The sequence below is a fragment of the Ornithorhynchus anatinus genome, chromosome X3, assembly GCF_004115215.2.
Source record: "Ornithorhynchus anatinus isolate Pmale09 chromosome X3, mOrnAna1.pri.v4, whole genome shotgun sequence".
In the NCBI taxonomy this organism is placed as follows: Eukaryota; Metazoa; Chordata; class Mammalia; order Monotremata; family Ornithorhynchidae; genus Ornithorhynchus; species Ornithorhynchus anatinus.
In genome coordinates, this window is record NC_041751.1 from 27642336 (window position 1) to 27668633 (window position 26298).

A 26298-nucleotide genomic window follows, 5' to 3' on the forward strand; every position below is an offset into this window, starting at 1 on the left:
AGGGGACAGATCCAAGTTCAAGGGGAGGAGAAGCAATGAGGTTCTAGTTAGGGGAAGGCTCCTGGAAGACACGTGCAATGAGGCTTTGAAGGTGGGGAAAGTGATCGTCTGTTGGACGTGAAGAGGGAGGGTGTGCCAGGCCAGAGGCAGGACGTGGGCAAGAGATTGGCAGCGAGATAGATGAGATGGATGCACAGTGAGTCGGGTTGTATTTACAGGAGTGAAGTGTGTGGGCTGAGCTGTATTAGGAATGCAGTAGGACAACAGGAGAGGGCAAAGGGATTGAGTGCTTTAAAGCCAAACGGCAGGAGTTTGTTTGATCCATAGGGGGATGGGCAACAACTGGAGGCTCTTGAGGAGTTGGGAAACATGGCCTGAATGGTTTTGTGATCTAGGCATTAGAGTGAAAAATGGCCTGGAGTTGGGGAGAGATAGGAGGCAGACAGGTCACAGAGGAGACTGGTGCAGTAATCAAGGCAGGATAGGATAAATGCTTGGATTAACGTGGCAGCAGTTTGGATGGAGAAGAAAGGGTAGATTTTAGCGATGTTGTGAATGGATGCTATGGCTAGTAAAAGTGGCACATTCGATAAAAATTTAGTGCTTTGGTGCTCTGGAGATGACAGTGACTATGCCCCAAGGAGCAGTGCATTTTGTCAGTCATTTCATCTCATGTGTATTGTATGGTTCACTAATTCTTCAAAGATAATATTTTCACCTAACAAAGTTTGGAAAAGTAAGTAGACTGAAAACAATGTTGAAAACACAAAAAGGGATTATTTCAGGTGACAACATAGGTGATTTTTTTCAGCATGTACTTAGAATCATTGCTTCTCATTCTTTCTTTCAACCTATCAGTATTTCTTAATGAAAACGTTTATCAATGAACTTTAAATCCTCCCAGATTTCCTTTCACCCAATTATTCCAATGAGCAGTAACAGACCAGATTAACAATTTAACTATGAGTGCCATGTTTGTATATGTTAACATGAAATGTGGCTCACAGTGCATTAAAACCTAAAAAAACCTCTGAAGAAAATAATGAAGGTTACGGATGCCACCATCAATATAAACTTCAAACTGGAAAAGGACTTGTAAAATTTAGCTTAGATGATTACTTACCTTGCCCAGTAATTCTCCCAACGTGACATCTTCGTGATTGAGAACCCACTTCTTGTCCTACAACAAAGGAACATTTCTTGTAAAATGTATCTGAGTCAGTGGGAAAAAATCTAGAAGAATATTTCAGACTATTCGATCAACAGCATGCTAAGACATTTTAACCCCAAGACGAGATACAATAGATGAAAGAAACGTTGCTTCACAATAGGATACTAAAATCTACATTATAGAAATTTTCTGAGAAAAGACTAATCCTCCAGGATGATGCTATACATGGAAATGGAGCACAGCACGCTTCCCGCCCACACCCCCCACACCCCAGTACGGCTCAAACTACATCTATTATTTGTGGGGGTTTTTTTTTAAAAAAAAACTTGATTAAGCAGGTAAGGGAACTTCATTCTGCGACACAAAAAAGGCCCTATTATAACTTGATCCAAGAAAATGATTTATTTAGCCCCCTAACATAAGAAAGAACACATTTTTGCATATATGAATAATACTTATACTAGCGTTTCTCAAAGCTATAGCATATACTTCCATATCCTTCTCAAATAAAATCCTGTACTATAATGAAACAACAAACATCAATTATAGTGTCAGTACAATACTGAAGACCACTGATGCAAACATGCTATTATAAACCATCATATGCATTAAATGCTTTCAAAGCTAGTGATTGCACTAGGGACCATTTTTTTCTTCAAGAAAATGCTTCTGTTCAATTATTTCATGAATTGAATACTGAGAGTTAATTTTGTAGCTAGATATTCATGCAAAAATCTTGAATTCACTGCCAATATTTAAGCCTCTTTCTTGTGTGTTTTCACTGATAATTTAGACTTCTTTTTAAAACCTTTTCTGTGCTACACTGCTAATTTTGTTCATTGGTCATTTATTGACTCAAATTCAATCCTGCTTTAAGATGTGATTTAAATCAAGCCTACTTTCATTCTGATGCTGGACAGATTCTAGAGAGGAGAAAAATATGTCTTGGGTGATCTCTGCTGTTGGTCCAGTGGCAACAGCATTGCTCGGGGAATCCAGAGACCCGGATTCTCGTCCTGATTCCTTCCACCGTATTTATTCAGCGCTTACTGTGTGCACAGCACTGTAGTAAGCACTTGGGAGAATATAATACAACAATAAACAGTCCCATTCCCTGCCCACAACAATATTACATTTGTGTTTACAGTCTGATTCAGCCAGAAGCTGGGCTGACATGGACAATGACCTGACACGCACTGCACAAAATACTGCACCCACTCCGTGGTTCAGAGGGCAAGTGGTCTACATGGATGAGTGTGAGTCGACCTAGTAATAATAATACTAATACTTATAATATTTCTTAAATGCTTACTAGGTGCCAAGCACTGGATTAAGTGCTGGGGTGGATACAAGCAAATTGGGTTGGACAAAGTCCCTGTCCCAACTGGGGCTCACACCTCAATCCCCATTTTCCAGATGAAGTAACTGAAGCCCAGGGAAGTGAAGCGACTTGCCCAAGGTCACACAGCAGACAAGTGGCAGAACCGGGATTAGAACCCATGACCTTTTGACTCCTAGGCCCGTGCTCCATCCACTACTCCATGGTAAAAACTAGAATCGATTCCTCTGTGCAAGTTCTCCGTCCTTAAATCTTAATGCCCATCTCCCCCTCTAGTATTTAAGCTCGTGTGGGCAGGAATCATCTCTAAGTGTTTAAGTACTCTCCCTGACTAAACCCTCATTTCTCTTTCTCCCTCTCCCTTCTGCGTCAAAGTGGCTTACTCCCTTTATTCACCCCAACCCCTTCCATACACATTTGTAATTTATTTATGTCAGTGTCTGTCTCCCCCTCTAGACTCTAAGCTCATTGTAGGCAAGGAATGCGTCTGTTACATTGTTCTGTTGTCCTCTCTCAAGCGCTTAATACAATGCTCTGCACACGGTAAGTACTTCACTCTGCTGCCTGGATTATTTTTCTAAAAAAAGTTCAGCTGTGAGCCCTATGTGGGACAGGGACTGTGTCTACCTTGTATCTACCCTAGTGCTCAGTTCATAGTAACCACTAAAATAGCTTTTTTTTTTAAAAAAAAAAAAGCTTGTATCTACCCCAGCTCTTAGTTGAATGTCTGGCAAATTTAAATATCATTTTTTTAAAATATCATTAAAAATAAAGAATAGTCTCAGAATTTTAACAAGGAAATATTATTCTGGAGTGATCTGGGCAATCTTGTATTCTGTAGCTCATTTATAAACATTACCAAACCCCACCCAGACAAAAATGAAAAATCATTTCAAAGACCTGGGAAAACTTTTTGATTATTTGGGACTGTATAAATCCTGCTTCATTTCCTTCTATAATGCATCCATGTTCATGTCGTTACAGACAAAACATGAATTTATATTCAAAGTCTACAAAAACCCCCATGCCAAGCAGGGTTCCTTATACATAACTGATTTATATATTTGTTTTAATATTTTATTCTGAAAATTTTAATAATAGTGTTTCTTTTGTTATGAATATATTGATTGAAATAGGGTTGAAGATTGTGTAAATATTTCAGAAACAATTCACACTTTGTCCATTCTAAACCATTATAATTTCATCTTATATACATATTTTATGTCCGCTATATAACTTATAAATAAAAGATGCTGCAGGTTGAGTCAACAGCATTTCTATTTGGATTGCAAATAATTTAGAACTCTCCAAGTCATCTGTCCTAAGATCTAAATCAGGTGCACTTTAAAAAAAAAAATATATGTGTGTGTGTGTGTGTACATGCATATGTTCCTGCCTCAACTGAATAGATTTTGAAGTACATCAATACACACAAACCCACTACCTTCTACTGAGTTACAGAAAATGTTAAGGTTGCTTGTGTGTATTTTCACCACTGAAATGATGAGGGGAGAAAAACAATCAGCAATTTGAAGTTGAAAGTTTTTGTAAAATTATGGCATTTGATACTTTCAGGAAGCCCATTTAAGGCAGACTGACTGGTTTCCCATAAGAAAAATCATCAGGCATGAACACCCCAAAACTCCTCCCTTCCTTCCTAAACCATGACCCTTCCAGACCTGGCATCTTTCTCATCCTTCCCAGTCATTCATTCAAGGATATTTATTAAGCACTTCAGCGTGCAAAGCACTGTACCAAGTGCTTGGGAGAATGCAACAATAAACAGACAGACACATTCCCTGCCCACAACCAATTCACAGTCTAGAACCATCTTTCAAGAGATCTCCTATCCTCTTTTGAAATCTATTCCCTCCATTTGTGCCTCAGATCTCATCCTTTTGCACCTTATTAAAACAATTGTACACCCCCTTCTTCCTCCCCCTACTGCAATCTTTAACTCCAATGGCTCCTTCCCCCTCCTATCCACAGCCACATTTCTCCTCGCCTGAAAACACCCTCCCTTGACTCCACTGCCCCTTGCAGTCATTGCCCTATCTCCCTCCTACTATTCCCACCCAAACTCCTTAAACGAGTCATTTACAACTACTGTCTTCACTTCCTCTCTTCCAATTTCCTTCCAGACCCTCTGCATTCTGACCTCTGTTCCCTTCACTCCATGGAAACTGCTCTTTCCAAAGTCAACAAATAACCTTATTTTGGCCAAATCCAAAGACCTCTACTCCGTCGTACTCCTTCTCGGCCTTTCAGACGCCTTCAAAACCATGGATCATCCCCTTCTCCTGTTAACACTATCAAACTTTGATTTCTCTGACACCGCTCTCTCCTGCTTCTCATCTTAGCTCTCTGGTGGGACCTTCTCAGTCTCTCTCACTGGATCCTCCTCTGCCTCCCAACCACTGTAGGAATCCGTTGAGGCTCAGTCTGGGTTGCCTTCTGGTATTTATTTACACCCACTGCCATGGGGAGCGCCGCTATTTTCATCTCTTCAACTATCATCTCTTAATGGATGATTCCCAAATCTAAATCAATCAATCAGTAGTAGGTGCCGGACACTGTACTGAGCACTTCAGAAAGTGGAACACGATAGAGTTGGTGAACACAGTCCCGACTCACAAGGAGCTTACAGTCTACAGGGGGAGACAGACATTCAAGTGGATTAGGGATGGGGGAAATTGAGTGCAAGAATATTTATGCACATGCTGCGGGACTAGAGTATCAAAGTGCTTAAGGGGTACACTGTCAAGTGCATAGCTGATGCAGAAGGGAGAGAGGAGAAGGGAAATAAAGGGCTTAGTCTGGGAAGGCCTCTTAGAAGAAATGTGAATTTTAGGAGGGTTTTGAAGGTGAAGAGAATGGTAGACTGTTGGGTATGAAGGGGGAAAGAGTTCCAGGCCTGGGGAAGAAAGCAAGCAAAGGGTCGGTGGTGTGATGGACAGAATCAAGGTAGAGAGAGTAAGTTGTAGTAGTAGAAAAGTGGTAGAAGGGAGAGAGCTGAATGAGTTCCTTGAAGCCGATGGTAAGGAGCTTCTGTTTGGTGCAGAGGTGGATGTGCAGCCAATGGAGATTTTTGAGGAGATAAGGGGATGTGGACTAAACAGTTTTTTAGAAAAATGATCCAGGCAGCCGAGTGAGAAAAGGACGGAGAGGGGAGAGATGGGATGCAGGGAAGTCAGAGAGGAGGCAGATGTTGACCATGTGGACTATCAGAAAAAGCACAGGTGTGGGAGTCAGAGGATTTACAGTCTAATCCCAGCTCTACCAGTTGCCTGCTGTACAACTTTGAGCGAGTCAGTTTACTTCTCTGTACCTCCATTTCCTCATTTGTAAAATAGGGATTTGATTGTGAGCCCCATGTGGGACAAGGGAATGTGTCTGTTCCGATTAACTTGTACCTACCCTAGAGCTTAGTACAATGCTTGAAACATAGTAAATGCTTAACAAATATAATGATAATGATGATAATAAAAATGATAGTATGTAAGTGCTTACTATGTGTCAAGCACTCTTCTAAGCGCTGGGGTAGATACAAGCTAATCAGGGCAGACATAGTCCCTGTCCCACATGGGGCTCACAGTCTTAATCCCCATTTTTCAGATGAGGTAACTGAGGCACAGAGAAGTGGCAGAGCCAGGATTAGAACACAGGTCCTCCTGGCTCCCAGTCCCATGCTTTATCCACTAGGCCATGATGGTTCATAATAACAATAATAATACTAATAATGATGAAGATGAAGAAGAAATAGTCAAGGCGGGAAGTGATGAGTGCTTGGATCAGCGTAGGAGCAGTTCGGTTGGAGAGGAAAGGGCAGATTCTAGATATTTTTGTGAAAGTAGAAATGACGGGATTTGGTGACAGAGTGAATGTGTGGGTTGAATGAAAGAGATGAGTCAAGCAAAATGCCAAGGTTAAAGGCCTGTGAGACAGGGAGGATATTAGTGCTTCCTACAGTGATAGGAACATGAGAAGCTCTGTGTTGGGTATGTTAAGTTTGAGGTGTCAGTGGGACATCCTCTGTCCTATTTTAGAGATGTCCAAAAGGCAGGAGGAAATGCAAGACTTCAGAGAAGGAGAGAGGTCAGGGCTGGAGAAGTAGATGTGGGATCATCCATGTAGAGATCATAGTTGAAGTTATGGGAGTGAAGGACACTACATGCCTAGTGGATAAGCATGGGTCTGGGAGTCAGAAGGACCTGGGTTCTAATCCCAGCTCTGCCACTTGTCTGCAGTGTGACCTCAGGGAAGGCACTTCACTGTGCCTCTTTTACCTCATCTGAAAAATGGATTTAAGACTGTAGTCCATGTGGGACATGGACTAGGTCCAACCTGATTAGCTTCTATCTACCACAGTGCTCAGTACGGTGGCTGGCACGTAGTAAGTGCTTAACAAAGACCATTAAGAAAACCTGACAATTTAATTACATGCGGAGCTTACAACCAAATAGTATAGTTATCAATCTCTGGTATGTAAGGTGATATGATTGTAGACTATTATGGTTTTTAAATTTGCTATATATGCTTAGTACCATAAAGAATATAACTGCCATACAGATAATTGCTCTCCCCCACTTCAAAGCCTTATTGAAGGCACATCTCCAAGAAGCCTTCCCTGACTAATCCCGTCTCTCCTTTTCTCCCGCTCCCTTCTGCATCGCCCTGACTTACTCCTTTCATTCCACATCCCACCCATCCCCACCGCACATTTGTATAGTTCTGGAATTTATGTATATTAATGTCTGTCTCCCCCTCCAGACTGTGAGCTCACTGTGGGCAGGGAATGCATCTGGTGTTATACTGTACTCTTCAAAGTGCTTAGTACAGTCCTTTGCACAGAGCAAGAGCTCAATAAATATGACGATGAATGAACGAACAAGTGTTGGTTTAGTTAATCAGCCCAACAAGAGTATCACTCAGGAGATACTCTCTTGAGTGTATGGCAACTTCGGTTTGTCCCCGATTAAATTTGTTGCAACTGCCCTAAAGTAGTCTTAATTTTACGGCGTGCCACTTGTGAGCTGGAAAGCACAATTTCTGACCAGGGCTTGTGGTATTACATCCAATTCCTGATCATCAATAGGGTAACGGGGTCCAGGCATAGTGCATTTAAGGGTTCATTTTAGCTAATGGGTTCGGTTTTCCTCCAAGCACCACCCCCAAGAAATTGTAAACACTGCATCTCCAACAGGTGCTACAGCATCTGGAGTGTATCAATCCATGGTATTTATCGAGCACTTACCATGCACAGAGCACTGAACTAAGTGTATGGCAGAGTCCAATACAAGAGAATTAGCAGACATGCTCCCTGTCCTCAACGAGCTTGTCATGGCAGCTATCCCAGAATCAATGGTATCTACTGAAGGTCTGTGTGTAGAGCACTGTACTGATGACTCGAAAGATTGAAACAGAGTAGTAGATATGCTTACCACTGCACTTAGAGAGCTTACAATTTTACAGGAAAGATAGTCACTAAAATAGGTATACAAGTATACAAGTTAGTTTCTCAATAATAGGGTTTCCAAGCCCGACTCTGCCACTTTTCTGCTGTGTGACCTGGGGCAAGTCACTTCAGTTCTCTAAGCTTCAGTTACTTCATCTGTAAAATGGGGAATGAGACTATGAGCCCCACAGGGAACGGGGACTGTGTCCAACCCAATTTACTTTTATCTACCCCAGCGCTTAATACAGCTCCTGTCACAAAGTAAGCGCTTAAGAAATACCATCATTATCATTACTATTATTAGGGTGTGTAAGACCTGCATCCATATCCTATGGGAGGCCTCCTGGAAGACATGTGACTTCAGGAAGCTTTGAAGAATAATGGAATTTTCATATACAAGGACTATGCCTGCTACTTAAAGGTCGAAATACACAAAGTCCACAGGTAGTGACTATAAAATTTAACTACCATTCAAGTGACAGCATAAGCTACAATATCACTGGGTTATATTTCTAATCTTACACCTCAATGATGAAATCTCTACTTAAGGAAAAAAAATCCTATACTATCTCTGGTGGATTAAACTCTATCCTCAAAAGTATCTCATGCAAACTTTAAGTCACCTTATATTATGAAGGATTTATAGACTGATTCAGTTATTCCATCTGCACTGCAGAGATAATATTCTGCTTCAACTACTAAATTAATAACAGTTTACTCAAATGTCGACATAAGATTTTGAAGATCTTTTATATTAAATTTTCTTTAGATGGAATATTCATTATTTTAAAAAAATGCAATTCCCACAGCTGTGCCAAACTTTCCAGATCACAGAATGATAATGAGTCTCACAGAGGATGAATGATGTGCAGAAATCATCTAGCCTCTTGCCAAAATATCCAGTTTCAGTTGGAGTTGACATACCTAGATTATATTGCCAGGACGGTATATTTTACCGGGGACTAGTTTCTGTAAATCCTATCCCCTCTGCTTCAGTGGTGCAAACAAGCACAGTCATAAAAAGATCTGGAAATGCAGTAAAATTACCATTTAAAGCGCCAAAACCCCAAATCTTGAAATTAATCTGTGCCTACCCGAGCTGTAAGTGACAAATCACTCTTTAGGGGAGATCGTCACTGAATGCACATGGACACTATTTCAATGCCACTGGGTTCCAATCAAGTCTCCCTTGAACGAGAGCGGACATTCCGTCCTACTTCTTTTCAGCGGCTGAGAAACTTTTTTTAATAAACTCTTGGAACACAAGCATATAAACCAGAGCAATCAGAAAAATGGCAATTTAACTTTCTACTTGGTTCATATTCTGAAAATCCATCTCCCCCAAGAAAAGGCTCTTGATATTCTCACCGAAAAATCCATATTTAACCCTGTATATCTGTCCCACATTCAAGATTAATACCAATGGATGCATATGACCATTTGAAGAAAGTGGGAAAGAGGATTAGTTCTTTGAAAAGAGCATTTTCCCTTAAAATATTTGACATCAAAACATCTCTGCTTTAAGGCAGAATTACTAAAAAGTCATGAGCAAAATGACAAATATTCAAATGAGGACTTTTTTTTTTAAACTATCACGTTCCAAAGATTTAATCCTTCAGTAAATGGGTTTCTGAAAATATTGACAACCTGACATTTCAGAGCTTTGCTTTTGAAGCCAAACCCTGATGTATAATCCTTAAGAAGAATAATTACAAAAAAAGGGCAACCTGAATTGCATAAAATGATTGTCAGAAACTTTAATTCTACTATTATTCATATTGGGAAATAATTGTCATCTGTATTTTTCTTTTACATAGAGGTTTTTAGTCAGCTTGCTACAATACACTAGTTTATTCCACTGCTCTACTCAAAATTTCAGTTTAAAGGCATTTAGAGAATCAGATGATAATTCAGGATTTGATCACCACTGTCACTGAAGTTATCAGGGCTACATCAAAAGACATATAAGCGATTATACAATTGATTGAATGAATATGCAAATTATCTGCCTAACTGAAATCATTTTCTTGAGGTCTTAGACTTTAAAAGATTATTTAGATGCATCATACCAATACCATAAAATCCAAGAGTTTTCTGAAATAAAATGGCACCTATTTATGAAGGAGTTTTTTTATTATCCCAAATATCTATGTAAGTTATTTCTGTTTTTATTTTTACACTATCCTCCTAAAGATCATTTTAATTTCTTATATTGAATTTAGGTCAATTACCAAAAAACAAATTCATCATCATTAGAAGAACAATAAATGAAATTTCACACATTCTTCACCTATTTTCTAACTCATTCTATTCATCCTTTGCTTTAAAAAAAGGAGGCCAAGAAGGCAGCACAAAACAAGCAACTAAATCATTCTGTTTTTGATTTTTCTTTACTTATATCCTACATCATGCAACCCAAAGTAATACGAACCACAATAGCATAATGAATAAAATCAGCATCATTCTTCAGTATTGTGAACTGTTCTATGAAAAAAACTCTAAATTAAGCCAACTAAAGTCAGAATGTCAGAAATCATGTCTAATGTTGGTCAAAGAGACCAAAAAACTGGAAATCAATCCAACAAACAACTTTAGAAAAAAGAAAATTAAAGGTGAAAGAGTTTAATCGAAGAATAAATAAAATAGTGATAAGACTTCAAGATTAACAGAAATAGAGGAATCTATTGAGAATTCATGGATTTTGGACTTCCCCAATAAGGGCATCATCTCACAGATATGCAAATTATTGCAATCAGAAAGATGCTTGTGAATAGTTCAATCTTCAGTTTAACAATGCTGACAACATACTAAATAAAACCAGAGCTGGGAGCCAGGAGACCTGGGTGCTAATCTTAGCTCTGCTGCCTGTCTGTTTGACCTGGGGCAAGTCACCGAATTTCTCCTTGCTTCAGTTTCCTCATCTATAAAATGGAGATAAAATTCCTTACCTCCCTCCCAAAGACTGTAAGCCTCATCAGGGACAGATACTGTGTCCGATATATTCTACCTGAATCTTTAGTACATGATAAGCTCTAAAATACATAACACAATTATTACTACTGAAATACATGTGGAATAGGAAAAAATACTTTATGTATCCTATCAGCAGTTAGATGTGGGGATTTTTTTTGGGGGGTGGTGGTGAGAGATATCGGTATCTATACAAACACACACCCACCTCACTATATACACGTATACACACACAGAAATATACAAATAACTGTAATAACCCAAGAAAAAACACAATTAAAAAGAGTATAGAGGCAAAACTATGAAATATAAAGTGCTTTACAATGGGTATGGGTACTCAAATATCCATGTCCTGTTCACGTCTCACTTTCATTCAGTCGAAGGTGTTGAGTCCTTACTGTGTGCAGAGTCCTGTGCAAGTGCTTGGGAGAGTACAGTGCAATAGAGTTGGTAGACAAGATTCCTGCCCACAAGGAGCTCACAGACTAGAGGGGTAGAAATTAGAGCTCACTACATAAATGCTGGGGGCTGAGGGTGGGGTCAATATCAAGTGCTTACAGGTGATGCAGATGGGAGCGCGAGTACATTTCCTGTACACGAGGAGCTGACAGTCCTGAACAGGAGGACAGCTCTCAATATAAATATAGAGTTAAATACTCAAGTATTTCCTGACCTATTCAATCACATTTTCAGGATGTGATGGAATAGCCACATCTCCCCCACTCAAAAAAGGTGAAAGAAATGTTTTCTTTCTCCAAAACAGTAATCTGTAAACATAAAAATTTGACCCTGTCTTAAGAACCATGGGAAAAACATACAACACAGATCAAATTTATCATATATTTAGTAAAAACACTCAGTATTTCATTACAGTTGAACCTCCAAGTTTGTGGAAACTTCAGCAGTCCTCAAAATTGAAATGTCAGAATCGAATACCGAGAACATATTTTGCGACTTCCTAGCTTTGTTTAATTTCCGGTTATTAACGACGCTGCCCTTTTTAAAGTACTTTTTCTCTTGGGTCAAAATACTTTCAATAAAATGTTTTGGTCACTGATTTGACCCTACGTTGTTCCCACAGCAACAAAAAGGGTTTGATGAGGAAACCAGCCCGATCTATGTTAGTAACAGTGCATTTAGTGTGTGAAGTCACATATTGACTGCAGAGTGAAGGTTGCCTAAACCAGGACATGGTGCTAGAGTCAGCTCTCTGACAATGTGAGGCTTTTATCTCGAAGAACTCCATGTAAAGGAAACCTTGTACTATTGTACACATATCTTGAAGGATGCCATCACCCTCAGTCCAGACACACATTGTCAGAGGAACATTCCCAAACTCCCAACAGTATTCCATTCCAGAAAGCAGACTGAAAACAGATACTAGAGGACAACGGACCGTATACATTCCCAACATGGGAAGCCGTGTGACCTAGTGGAAAGAGCACGGGTCTGGGAGTCAAGAGACCTGGGTTCTAATCCAGGTTCTGGCACCTTGCCTGCTGTGTGACCCTGACCCAATCACTTTACTTCTGTACCTTGGTTGCCTTATGCATAAAATGGGGATTCAGTGCATGTACTCTCTTCTCTTTAGACTGTGCCCCATGTGAGACTGGAACTGTGTCCAACTGAATTACCTTGTTATGTACCCTGCCGCTTAGTACAGTATTTGGAGCATAGAAAGTACTTAAATACCAGAGTTGTTGTTATAATACATTTGCCTCATTCGAGCAAGTTCTAGAACTATCCCAAACTGTGGATCTTTCCAGCCCTGAAAATTGGCAGTGGTTGGTTTGGAGATGCCTATTAAAACCAAGTTTTTTAAACCCTGTTCCTCTCTTCAAACTTACCTTCTCCAACTCCTGAGGCAGCTACAGCAACTCCACCTCTAGTGGAGAGAGGACTCAAGATGGGAAGAAGGGACTGGAGGATGGCAGGCCCAAATGCCACGTAGGATTTTTCAAGACCCCTCAATGAGCAGGGCAAGAGACTCGGAAACCAGGGGAGGAGGCTTTGAGCCACGTGTCCATCTATGCCTCTGGGTCCTTTGGGCTGAGAGTCAGAGCCCATATTTATGGTGGAGGAAAGAGAAGGGTTGGAGAAAATGGGTGAGTTAAGGGACAGAGTAAGTAGGATGAATGGGAGAATATCTGATGGTGGGAGAATATCTGATGGTGGAAGAGGGCTAAGAGCAGTAAAATAAGGAACGACATAGAGGAAATAAGACCTCAAAGACATTTTGAGCATGAAGTGGGGTAGGGGGCCACACATTGGAGGGAATGAGGATAGGAAGTTGGAGGTAGGTGGGAAAACAGTCAAGAGGAGGAGTGGCAAGGGAAAAGAGTAGTGGTAAAGAAAAAGGGGATTTAAATGCAGTTAGAGGTTTTCAATTGTCAGTTTTAGCTAACATTGTTAAATCTTTTAAAAGTTTATGTTATCAACTCCAGAAATCTTCATGACAAATTTTCATTAATCTTTTTACCACTGAATATCTGTTTAGAACAGTGTTCTGCAACCAATATGCATTCAATAAATCAACTACATTTAATGAGCACTTACTGTTTACAGACACTGCATTAAATGCATGGAAGAGTGAAATATAACAGTTGGTAGACATGTTTCCTGCCAGAGAGAGCAATAAGTCCTAATGAATGAATATGGGTCTAAGTTTAGATTTTCTAATTTGAAATTATATTTAATACTTTTAGGCTATTTTGGAGTCCAGTCACATTTCAACCTATAGTGGTGTTTACTGCATGAAAAAAAAACCTGTATATAAAAGAACATTATAATACAGGTGATGACTCTAAAGTAATCGACTACCTACAAGCAAATCTCTGAAGAACACCAACTGTCAAAGGAGAGAAAATGAGATGTTCCCACATATATTTTAGAACCTCTTTTACAGCTATTTCACAAAAGCCTAGTTAGCTCAAGAAATACAGGAGGATGTCAGGAATTTATCATTATGCAGAAACATATAACATGAACTATAAGAAAAGTCACTGCTTTCTAATGAACAGAAGCTAGAAGTTCTAAATGTTAATTATATAATATTGCTGGAGTTGTTAGGACATGAAGGACAGTAACCTATTTGCACAAAATATGTCACTACCTGAAATTGAATACAAACAGCTCTCCTATAATGTTAGGTGGGTGGCCGGGGGGGGGGGGGGGATTTTGTTCTTCAAAACACACTTCATTGTATAGAAAAATCACATTATAATAACCCCTGATTCAAAGGGAAATAATGGGTCAGGGGCAGATGATTCAATAATACAACTATGATAAACATTTTTTGACATGAATTCATATACCATTCCTTCCAACACAAGTAAAATGCTTTGCACCTGTACCACTCATTTCAATGATAATGACGATAATAACGATAATCCCAAGCTAAAAAACACAAAGGAACACATAGCATTGCATTATACATCACAGTCAAGCTGAGGCAGAGGTTCAGAAGAATAACAACATCACAACTTGACTGAAGCCACGCACATATAAACAGCTGGCTTTCCTATAAGGAATCACATTGCATTTTCTTTTGGATCAGGTAATAGCAGAACAGTCTTGTGCTGCAGAAAGAACACCCCTTAATTTTTCCATCGTTTAATGGCAACTCACATTCTAACAGAACCGGCAGTAGAGAAAATACTGAATTCTAGGTTTTTCCACTTAAACTTTCTTGTTGACCCCGTTTCTCTGTCACTGTGAACATTGCAAGTATTCTGTCTATACCTTCAACAAACAATCTGTGTGAAATGCCAGCTACTTCTTTATCCATTCCTTTCCTCCTTCCTATCCTCATCCAGCACAATAGCAAGTTGCAGCGCTTTTTCCTTATATGGTACCTCTTAGAGCTGCCCTGGAGATTGCTCAGACTGAAAATGGGAGTGTGGAGGGGTATATTTGGGGGAAGCACACTGCCATTCGTCTCAGAGAATGATAAAGATGTCTCCCCACTCCTCAAAAACCTCCTATGGCTGCCCCTTGGTTACCCGCCACATCAAGGAAAAACTCACCATTGGCTTTAAGGCACTCAATCAGCTCTCTTCCCCACTATCTATCCTTGCTCTTCTCCCACCCCAGCCCACCTCAAAAGCTTCATTCTTTTTTGTTTATGACATTCTGTTCTTACTATATGTCAAGCACTATTTTAAGCGCTGGGGTGGATACAAGTTAAGCAGGCTGGATAAAGTCACTGACCCACAGTCACTTAGGTTGAAGAACAGGTATTGAATCTCCATATTGTAGTTGAGGAAACAGAGGCACAAAGAAGTTGCGTGACTTACCCAAGATCACATAGGAAACAAGTGGCGAAGCTGGGATTTGAACCCAGCTCCTTTGGCTCTCGGGGCCATGCTCTTTCCATTAGGCCATTCTGCTTCATTTCCTCTCAAGCCAACCTACTCACTGTGCCTTGACAGGAAAGAGGGCACGTGGGTCACCTCTGGGATTCTCAGCATAGTACAAAGGAAAATCTCAAGCCAGAGCTGGAAGCCGCCAGGGGGACTATTACACAGCCATTTCTTGAAGATGCTAAAGGACCAATTTACAGTACTGAGTGCCTATGGCATGTAGCTCACTGTTCTATGTGTGTGGAAGAATGCACACATTCTATATTCTATAAAATGGGGATTGAGACTGTGAGCCCCCTATTTGCCTCTATCTACCCAAGCGCTTAGTATAGTGCCTGGCACATAGTAAGTGCTTCACAAATATCACAATTATGATTATTATCATTATTACTGCTCTTATTGGAGGTTGAGATTATTTACGCCATCAGATCGGGGGGAAGTTCAGAAACAGCAGTCAGGGAAATATAAACTTGAAAGCTGAGAAATTAATCAGGGAAAGCTTCCTGGAGGAACTGTGATCTCAGAAGGGCTTTGAAATGGGAAGAACTGAGGCTTGGTAATAATATAAAGGAAGAGGGCGTTTCAGTTGAGGGGGGAGATGTAAGCAAGAGGGTCAACAGTGGGAGAGAGAACGAGGATAAGAGATTCATGTTGCTGAATGTAAAAAAAAACAAAAACACGGAAAAACTAGCAAGAAGGTAGTTATACCTTTTAACTCACGAGGTGATGAGACCTTGATAAGGGTTGAGAGACTAGAGGAGAATGGGCAGAGGGGTTAAGTGATTAACACAGTTACAGACAAAGACAGAACTTGGAAAATGTGAACTACACCAATGTACATTTTCCAAGCCCTACAGAGCAAAGGGTACGTATGGGCATACTTACAAATGTATGCAGATAACTTTTTTTTTGTTTAAATAGACAGCTTAGGTGAGGTTGCATACATTTATGTAAAAGAAAGGTTTTTCCTTCAAAGCAGAAAGTTGCAGTAGCATAAATTATCACAGTTCAAAGTAAAACTGAAAATAAGGATGAGAAAAGGGAAGTCAATCTTCCATTTTCAATATTGGAGACAATTACAGCTAAATGTTTTTTTCATGGAAATGAAAACCATCACTGCACTCCATTTTTCATCAGAACTGAGTATTCAAATATCATTTGTCAAAACTTGGTGAACCATATAAAGAAATGAAGGTGAATAACAGATGTGTACCTGTTGATACAGTCTGCTACTGCGGAAATGAGAAATGATCTTGTTAGCGAAGCTCTATTCTTTCAAGCCACCTACAGTAGTTCATCTAATATGAATATGAATTTCATGAATCATAAACTATATGTCTGAGGTTCTACAGATGAAGTGTAGAAATAAAAGGATCTAGTGGAAATGATTTTTCATGAGAGCAAGTAGGCCCTAATATGAGTTTTTCAGACATCTCAAAAATCACTGTCAGGGTAGGGAAGTCCAAGAATTGGAGGAAAATGATTTCTGCAGAACACCATACCTTGGCTCTACAATAAACATACTCATAAAACTACCCTACATAATCATGTCCTGATATCTTTTTTAAAGAGCAAATCTCAGTACAGGCAATGGAAGTTCGGCATACACAACACACAACTGCATAGGATTTAATTACCATATACTTATTCTACAACTGGACCATTAAACGTCCCAGCTGCTCAAATTACCCATTAAAATGGGACCTAGCTAAAAAGGTCATCCTTTATAAGACCAAACATTAGCCATGAGAATTTTTAGTTCACTGCTGAATTTGTTCTCTATCACAGTTTGAAGAATGATAATGGAGAAAAACATGGGATATTAATAATGATAACAACAATAGTATTTAAGTGCTCATTATGTACAAAGCATTGTACTAAGCACTGGGGTAGATGAAAAGATAATCAGATCCCACCATGGGGCTCACACATAGGAGGGAGAACAGGTATTAGATTTCCACTTTGTAGATGAGGGGCCTGAGGTACAGAGAAAAAAAGTGATTTGCCCAAGGTTTCACAGCAGACAAGTGGCAGAGCTGGGATGAGAACCCAGATCCTCTGACTCCCGGGCCCGTGCTCTTTCCACTAGGGAACAATGCCGCTCATGATCATGATCAGGAGCTATAATTATGATTATGTCCTTAACTCAAATATCTTGGGCCCCAAAGCCCTAAGATTGTGGTCATGAGCCACCACACAATTTTTAGCTGAAATTGCTTAATGCAAGGTATAGATATGAATTTTTTCATATTCATACTATTGAAGAAAGTGCATGAAAAACCATTTGGTTATATACATGTGATTCGTTAAGGTTCATTTATGAGACTTGGTTGGATTGCTCAATGGAACCATCTGTTTAATTTATGTATTTCTATAGCAATTGTCATTAAAATGTCTATTCAAAGGTTTTCTTATTTAAAATACCCAAAGAATCTTTCAAATAGGTGGCACACTAACTAGTATAACACAGTGAAAGGCTACCACCACTCCAATTTCAAATAATTCCCTCTTTACAGTCTAAAAGCTTTCTGTACAGCTTGCTCTTTTTGCAGGTTTGAGTCCCTGTTCCAGACGCAACCTTCATGACCTTCATACCTTCTGGTAAATTTAGCAATCTTTTCTGGATTCACAGCTAATTTTACAGGGCAGAACATCATCAGGTGCCGTATTTAAATTAGATGTGCTGTAAATCAAGTTCTTATGCAAGAGGTTGGAGAGCAAACAGAGATGCACTGAGACAACAGAACAATGTTCCAATAATTTGGCATTATTCATTCTAAAAATCAAACCTCTGCAAAGACATAGTCTTATTTATCAGGACTTAAGATGACCTTTTTTTCCTGGATAAAACTGGCATCTTTCGGCCAAATAATTACTGCAGGTCCCAGTCTCTCTACCACCATGATGCTTCATCTGCCTCCAAAAGAATGGGAGTGTCTGTACAAAACAGAGGCATCTAGGACCAGTATTTGAACACTTCCGCCCTTATATTCCTCATTTGTTACATTGCATGAAGGCTTTAATCAAAACTCTGCTTGATCCACAGGGAGATGGATGGCTACCCAGGGGAGATATATGCTGAGCAAACCTTCAAGAAAATATCCGCAGAAGCTCATAGGATGGATTGAAATGGTGAGAGGCTGGAGGCAAGGAGATCAGTGAGGAAACTGTGGCCTTTTTTTCCCCCCTTTCAACTCACCATTCTTGCAGTTAATGAATGTCACCTCAATATGGCAAAATTTCTAAATAATGAAAAAACATCTTACTTCCATAAGGGATCTTGGCATTGAGTTTGTTTAGAAATTGTTCCATATGTGCCAGGTGATGCTGAAATCTAAAAATGTTCATCCTTTCATCCTCCCCCACACCTAAGCAGCCTCTTTCATCACTTCCCTAAACCCCAAAGACAGGATCCATGCGTTTAAACAGAATGTGCCCATTTATTGTTACAGTGTACTCTCCCAAGCACTCAGTACAGTGCTCTGCACACGGTAAGTGCTTAATAAATACGACTGACTGATTGCCACTCAATTTTTGGAGCAACACTGTAGAGTACTACAGCACTTGCCATAGTTATCACAACGTATCACCAATGTTATCACCTCTTCCTTTCTTTCTCAAAGGCAAAACCAGGAACTGGTGAAGGTTTTAGAACACGTCACAAGGCATCACCGTGGCCCAGTGGCAAGAACACAGACTTGGGAGTCAGAGGACGTGGGTTCTAATCCCAGTTCTGCCACTTGTCTGCTGTGTGACCTTGGGTAAGTCACTTAACTTCTCTGGGCCTCGGTTACCTCACCTGTAAAATGGGGATGAAGACTGTGAGCTCCACGTGGGACAACCTGATAACCTTGTATCTACCCCAGTGCTTAGAACAGTGCTCGGCACATAGTAAGGGCTTAACAAATATCAGACTTATTGATTATTATTTATTTACAAGTGGGGCCAGAGCTCCAAAATGATGGAGGGGGGGAGATGGGCAGCCTACAGAATTCACCAATCAATCAGTGGTTCTGATCGAGTGCAGAGTCCTGTAATAAGAGCCTGGGAAAGCATAATAGAGAAAGAAGACAATGATCCCTAGCCTCAGGGAGTTTATCATCTAGCCAGGAAGTCAGACATTAAAATGTTTTGCAAATAGGGGAGGCAACCAGCCATGAGGATATGATTGTCTCTATCTGTTGCCGAATTGTACATTCCAAGCGCTTAGTACAGTGCTCTGCACACAGTAAGTGCTCAATAAATACGACTGAATGAATGAAATGAATGATCATAAATACTGAAAGAGGAGAATACCTAAGTGATGAGGAGGTAGGGACTCAAGCATATCGGTGATGTAGATGGGAGGAAGAATAGTGTGGGGTAATAAGAGATTAGCTGATGAAGGCTTTCTGGAGCAGGCACATTTCTAATAGGGCTTTGTAGTCAGATGTGAAGGGGGAGGGAGCTCCAGGGAGCAGGGAGAGTAGGAGTGGTGGGAGACATGAGAACAAGGCATAGGGAGTAGATTAGCTTGAGAGGAGCAAAGAGTGAGCTGGGAGAAGATTGTGAAGAAGGAGTGAGAGGGCTGACTACTCCAGTCCTTAAATGCCTAGATGCCTTGTCATTTCTAGACTTCTGTCTCAATAATTTCAAACTACTATGTGTATAAATAATGTAGCAACTCGAGCGATTTACACTTTTTCCAAGAGAAATTTTGTGGTAAACATTCCCCAAACGGTGCAGAAGACATATCTTCTGATTACTGATAATTCCTTGATTAAAAAAAAAAACAACTCAATTTTCACATCAAGAATGCCTTCCTACAGGCTTTAGACTCTAAGCTCTAGGCTGTAAGGTCCTTGTGGGAAGGGAACATGTCTACCAACTCCAATATATTCTATTCTCTCAAGCGCTTAGTACAGTTCTCCACACACAGAAAAAACACTCAATAAAAATGATTGATTCAGATCATTCTTAATCTCTTTTTTCCATTTATTCTTTGTGGAACTGCAACCAAGTTTGCTCAAGGTAGCTAAATTCCAGCTTTTCCTTTGCTCCATCCTTATCACATTCATTTTAGCTCTATCTAAAATTTAATTTGAAAAGAAAAATGCTCTCATTTGCCAAGTACTAGTATTTGAAATTTCAGAGAATTTTTATGGTTCTCTTGAGGGCATATTTTATAAATGGAAAGGATGACTCAATTGTAATGACTGTAAAGGGACTTGTGGGTGTTGCTTTAATAAAAAAAAATTAAATTGCTCTACTGCTGAGTCTTAAAACTAAGTTAGTTGTGCATTCACGTACCCACAGACATGAGAACTATGCCCCTGTCAGCAGCCATGTTAGCTTGATAAACAGACATTTGATGATTTCTGAAAATTCAGATTTTACAATCACGTATTTATCATGAAAAACATTTGGTATTAAACATTCTATCACAACAAAATTAAGGTCTTGTCTGGATGGATCAGATATCTTATGGGAATTTCCTTGTAGAAAATTCCATTTTAAATCCCAAACACATATAGGGCATTTATATGTACCAAACTATCATTCATTGTCAAGTAGGACAAAGGTTTTTGCTACCATATTACTAGTCTCACCCCAGAAACTCTCAATGCTGAGGAGCACCAGACAATTCCTGGCAGGCTGTCAAAGAGTCAGGGGAGTAACCCAGAGCCAGGAGGCTACCAAGTAAAAAACTGTGAATTGGATGAATTTCAGAGGCAAATGGAAGACTTGTTTATAGAGGCAATCCCACTTCACAGCTACCCAGTTTGAAAAACCCCCAATCTATCACTTCTCAGGCCTACTGGCCTAAGGAAATCCAGCAATTTCTCTATCACCACATCTCTAATGAATCAGATACTGCTAATGTCACTCAAATGGAGGTGAATTCCATGAGGTTTTGTTTTTTCAATCGGGTTGTTGGCTTGTCCTATGAGGACTCAGCCTAAGTGATGGTTAATCTGAGGAGTGGTGGGGCCTAGGGGAAAGAGCACAGGCCTGGGAGTCAGAGAACCCAGCTTCTAATCCCAGCTCTGCCATTTGCCAGCTGTGTGATTTGGGAAAGTGGCTTAAATTTCTCCTTGCCTCAGTTTCTTCATCTGTAAAATAGGAATTAAATACCCATTTTACCTCTGACTTGGACTGAGAGCCCCATGTTAAGTGACTTGCCCAAAGTCACACAACAAGCAAGTGGCAGAGTCAGAATTGAAACCCAGCTCCTCTGGCTCCCAAGCCCGTAATCTTTTCATTAGGCCATGCTGTTTCCCAGAGAGGTTTATGCCAGACTCTCTTTATGCTCCTACTGCCGAATTTTGTACTTCAAGCGGGGTGCCGGAATTCCCATGGACCTGGGAGGAGAACACAAGGTTCTTAAGCAAGTAAAGAGTTGAGGGATATCCCTAAAGCAATGTTCCAGAATCATAAAAATGAAAAAGAAAAAAGAAATCGGCAAAGAGTTTCACAAAACGGCCCATGTGGCTATGCTATAAACACAACGTAACACATGCATTTCCTTGTTTAGTATTCATGAGGGTCATCAATGGCACCTTACTTCTGTGTGATTATGGAATTTTGGAACAACTGCTATCCCCCATTCCCAAGCATCCCCAAGTACCTCATTCACCATATTAGACTGAGGAAGATCAAATAAATCATCATCCAAATGCAAACTTCAGGAGATAGTCCTACTAATGTGTATTTAAATAAAAACCAACAATCCTATTTCAGTTTCAAAATATACAGAATAAGCAAAAGTCCAGGTTAAAAGCAGACAGCCATGGCCAAACAAAAATCAACCACGCTTGAAGAAAATGAGACCTCTAATAAACAATTCCTATCATTACACATTAAAGATAAGTGTCCATTAGTTATACCTAATATGATGCCCACTAATGTTTTTCACAACTTCCTAAATCCCTTTAACCCTACTTTAAAAGTTTCACATGTATGAAAAAGCTTTTCCGAGTGTCCTCTCATCTGAATACAAAAATTGGTTGCATAAAACAATAATTTATAAATTCATAATGTTGCTTTCTTTTATACCAATTATGCTAATACTAGTCCCCATAAAAATAAATTGAATTTGAATTGGAAAAATCTTTAGGTAGGATGGGAAAATGCATCATGAGATTTTAAGCAGAGTGCATACCATGAAAATATTATTAAATTAATAGAAAAAATTACTGTTGCAGGTAAAAGAAAAATCGGAAAACAAATATGGAAATATTAAATTCAGTCATGGTGCCTAGTATTCTAAATGCAAGCGAAAGCTGACCTTTTCAAAATCAGCGTATAAATAAAATAAATTACAATGAAATAAGCTATCATAGAAGGCAATTGGAAAAAAACTGAAAAGTTAAGGAATATAAAAGCAAAGAAACAATTTAAATCAAAGCTATTAAACCAAGTTCTATAAGAAAAACAATTTAAATGGTGCACTGCCATACCGCAAGGATGAAAGAGGAAAAGTAAAGCAAATATGGAAGTAGCATGGGCCTGGGAATGAGGACTGGGTTCTAATCCTAGCTCCTGCACTTGTCTGCTGGATGACCTTGGGAAAGTCACTTAACTTTTCTGTGCCTCAATTTCTTCTTCTGTAAAATGGGAATTCAATCCTACTCCCTCTTTAGGCTTTGAGCCCCTTAAGGTATAGACTATGTCCAACCTGATCATCTTGTAGCTAGCCCAGTGCTTGGTACAATGCTTGGCAGAAGTACCATTAAAAAATATGTATTAAGTACCTAGGGACACAGAAATGATGTTACAGACAAAGACATTTACATTTGTTAGTGTACCTGAAAAAACTTAGCTTTTTAATGACTTTTAACTAGAAAAATATTCATTTCTTGTAGCATCTGGCTTCTAGCATATCTCCAGTCCATAACAAAGCCCATTTCCCCTCATCATAACATTACACGGCAACATTTAGTTTTGGCAATTCTCAGTTCTCTTTTAAGTGCTATACAAAATTAGTTCTCCTGCTCAGCTGTTTCTGTTTGCTATTGGTGTGTGAACCTCATCTCCTTTTCTGCCTTGACTTTAAATGATTCACCATTCACAAATCAGCCAATCGTGCCCTAAACTCTACCCCAGGGTCAGAAACTAGAACATTTTGGGTCCTTTCAGACCTGAATGGAAACTCTCAAGTCTTGTCAGAGAATTGGGATGAGCAAGTCTGGGAGTTAAGCTCAAAAAGGGGTGTGAGTGTAGGGGGTGGGCAATCAATTTGTGGAGTGGGCACCTATGACATCAACTGTTCATCTGGATATTACTTTATATAGAGTTGTCTTTCATAGTTAAAGATACTTCTGACTGTAGAAGTCAACTATGAGTGAATGTGCGGCTTGAAAAGGCCAATGTGGGACCTTTGGCCCAATCTCATTAGGAATTATTTTGCCATTTAATATGGAGTAGGGAAGTTCCTTCTAAGCAGGGAACATGTCTACCAACTCCGTTTTGTTTTACTCTCCCAAACACTTAGCACATTAGCTTGTGTGTGATCCAGGTTTTACAGCCATCAAGAAAGTTGGACAACACGACAGCTCTGTAGAAAGTTTGCTCTGAAGCCGGGATGCCTCGCTGCTGCCTGATAATGTGGCCTAGTGGAAAGAGCATGGACCTGAGAGTCAGGGGACCTGGGTTCTAATCCCACCTCTGCCACATGCCTGCTGTGTGACCTTGGACACCCTTAATGTCTCTGTGCTTCAGTTTCCTCATCTGTGAAATGGGGATTCAGCAACTGGCCTCCCTCCTGTAGAGGCTGGGAGCCCCATATGAAACAGGCACTGTGTCCAGTATGCTGAACTTATATCTACCCCAACATTTAGAATAGTGCTTGATATATACTAAGCATCATCATTGTCCTCTAGGGATACTAAAGCTGAAAGTAATACACCAAAGGAAACCATGGCAGGGAAATCAATCCTCCTCCTTCTCTGTTTCCATCAGGCACATATTATTTCCAGCAGGAAATCATTAGTTGGGCTACCACCTGTTTTGCAATTCCCCAATGTCACTCTTCAAATATGTTCAGATATCATAGCAAGGGGCAAATAGTACTTATTACTAAAACAAGCGGCAGGAAATGTGCCTATCAACTCTGTTATATTGTACTCTCCCAAATGCTTAATACAGTGCTCTGCACACAGCAGGTGCTCAATAAATGATTGATTGATAGATCTGGATTTCATGCTGGAAAAACTTCCTGCTCCTGATATACACTTACCACTCTCCAACGATGACTTAGCTCATTTTTTTAAAAAGTTCTGATGAAATGACAAGTTTCTGTTTACTTCACCGTTTAATTACATTGTCATTTTTTTCTTATAAATTTCCCTTATAAAAATGTGTGTTTCTTGTCTTTGACTTGCAGCTATTACTCATTAAATCCCTCTCGACTACAGGAAAAAATGATTTCACTCCCATTAACATCTGGCAAATATTTATACAGTGTTATCATACTTTTCCTCATCCCCCCTTATTCAGGCTTCAAAAGTTTCATTTACCTGTCATCTTCTCAAATCCCATTATCTGTTTTTTGCCATTCTTTGCATTTTATCCAATTCAGGGTTCCTTTTAATAAGAAGTTAGCAACGACAAGAAATATTCCATATAGTTTTTTTTTCCCACATTGCAATACAAATTGCAGCAATGGACCCCATATCTATTTAGAGATACTTCTGAATAGATAAATGAAGTTGGCATTCACCATACATTTTAAAAACAAAACTCCTCACTCTAGGCTTCAAGGTTCTACATCACCTTGCCCCTTCCTACCTCTCCTCCCTTCTCTCTTTCTACCGCCCACCCCGCATGCTCCGCTCCTCTGCCGCCCACCTCCTCACTGTCCCTTGGTCTCGCCTATCCCGCCGTCGACCCCTGGGCCGCGTCCTCCTGCGGTCCTGGAATGCCCTCCCTCCTCACCTCCGCCAAACTGATTCTCTTCCCCTCTTCAAAACCCTACTTAAAACTCACCTCCTCCAAGAGGCCTTCCCAGACTGAGCTCCCCTTCTCCCTCTACTCCCTCTACCACCCCCCCTTCACCTCTCCGCAGCTTAACCCTCTTTTCCCCCCACTTCCCTCTGCTCCTCCCCCCTCCCTTCCCATCCCCTCAGCACTGTACTCGTCCGTTCAACTGTATATATTTTCATTACCCTATTTATTTTGTTAATGAATTGTACATCGCCTTGATTCTATTTAGTCACCATTGTTTTTACGAGATGTTCTTCCCCTTGACTCTATTTATTGCCATTGTTCTTGTCTGTCCGTCTCCCCCGATTAGACTGTAAGCCCGTCAAATGGCAGGGACTGTCTCTATCTGTTGCTGACTTGTTCATTCCAAGCGCTTAGTACAGTGCTCTGCACATAGTAAGCGCTCAATAAATACTATTGAATAAAAGGGGTAGAGAATGGTTTCTTGAGCTACCAACTAACATTATCTACCATAAACCACCTGGCCTTTTTCACATTTACCACACTGGTTGTCCATAAGCTAACTAAAAAGAATACACCAAAAAGGGTGAGTAAAGGGCATAAAATTTAAAAAGGCAAATTTCTTTTAAAAAAAGAGGTTCTTTCTTCTTGTAATACAGTTTGAAACCAAGCTCTGGGGTTTACTAATTGAATCATTTGAGAAAATCTTTGCCTTCAACTTCATCAAAGATGACCTATGTGCTCTGGTCAATATTTGATTTTGTGGTCTAACTAAAAAGCATTTCAGAGTTAACTTTTACATTGATGTCTACCAGGTTTTAGGAAACTGTGGAGTAGAAACTGAATCAAAGAGCTAAGATGTCCAAAGGACAGTATGAACTATTGAGGGTTTCTTGAATGCTTAAAGTATAAATGGAACTATTAGTTTTAAGTAGACTATCAAAGGATTTATGCTTTTTAAGGATCTAATTCCTACAGGCTCTAATATTCCAAAAGGACAATAAAAAGGTACACACTGTAATTATAGTATAATAAAAATAATAGCTATAGCACTACCTTCTAAAGCTCATTATATACA

The 26298-nt window shown here is 39.8% G+C and overlaps 1 protein-coding gene across 4 annotated transcripts in view; it reads right to left on the reverse strand.

Moving 5' to 3' along the window:
• Positions 1 to 26298, reverse strand: part of FER (FER tyrosine kinase) — a 290188-nt gene that overhangs the window by 104954 nt on the left and 158936 nt on the right. For all 4 annotated transcript variants that reach the window (XM_029053950.2, XM_007672816.3, XM_029053952.2 and 1 more), the window contains one exon: positions 1124 to 1180. In XM_029053950.2, the coding sequence (XP_028909783.1) occupies positions 1124 to 1180 (57 nt within the window). The remainder of the gene's footprint in view (positions 1 to 1123; positions 1181 to 26298) is intronic.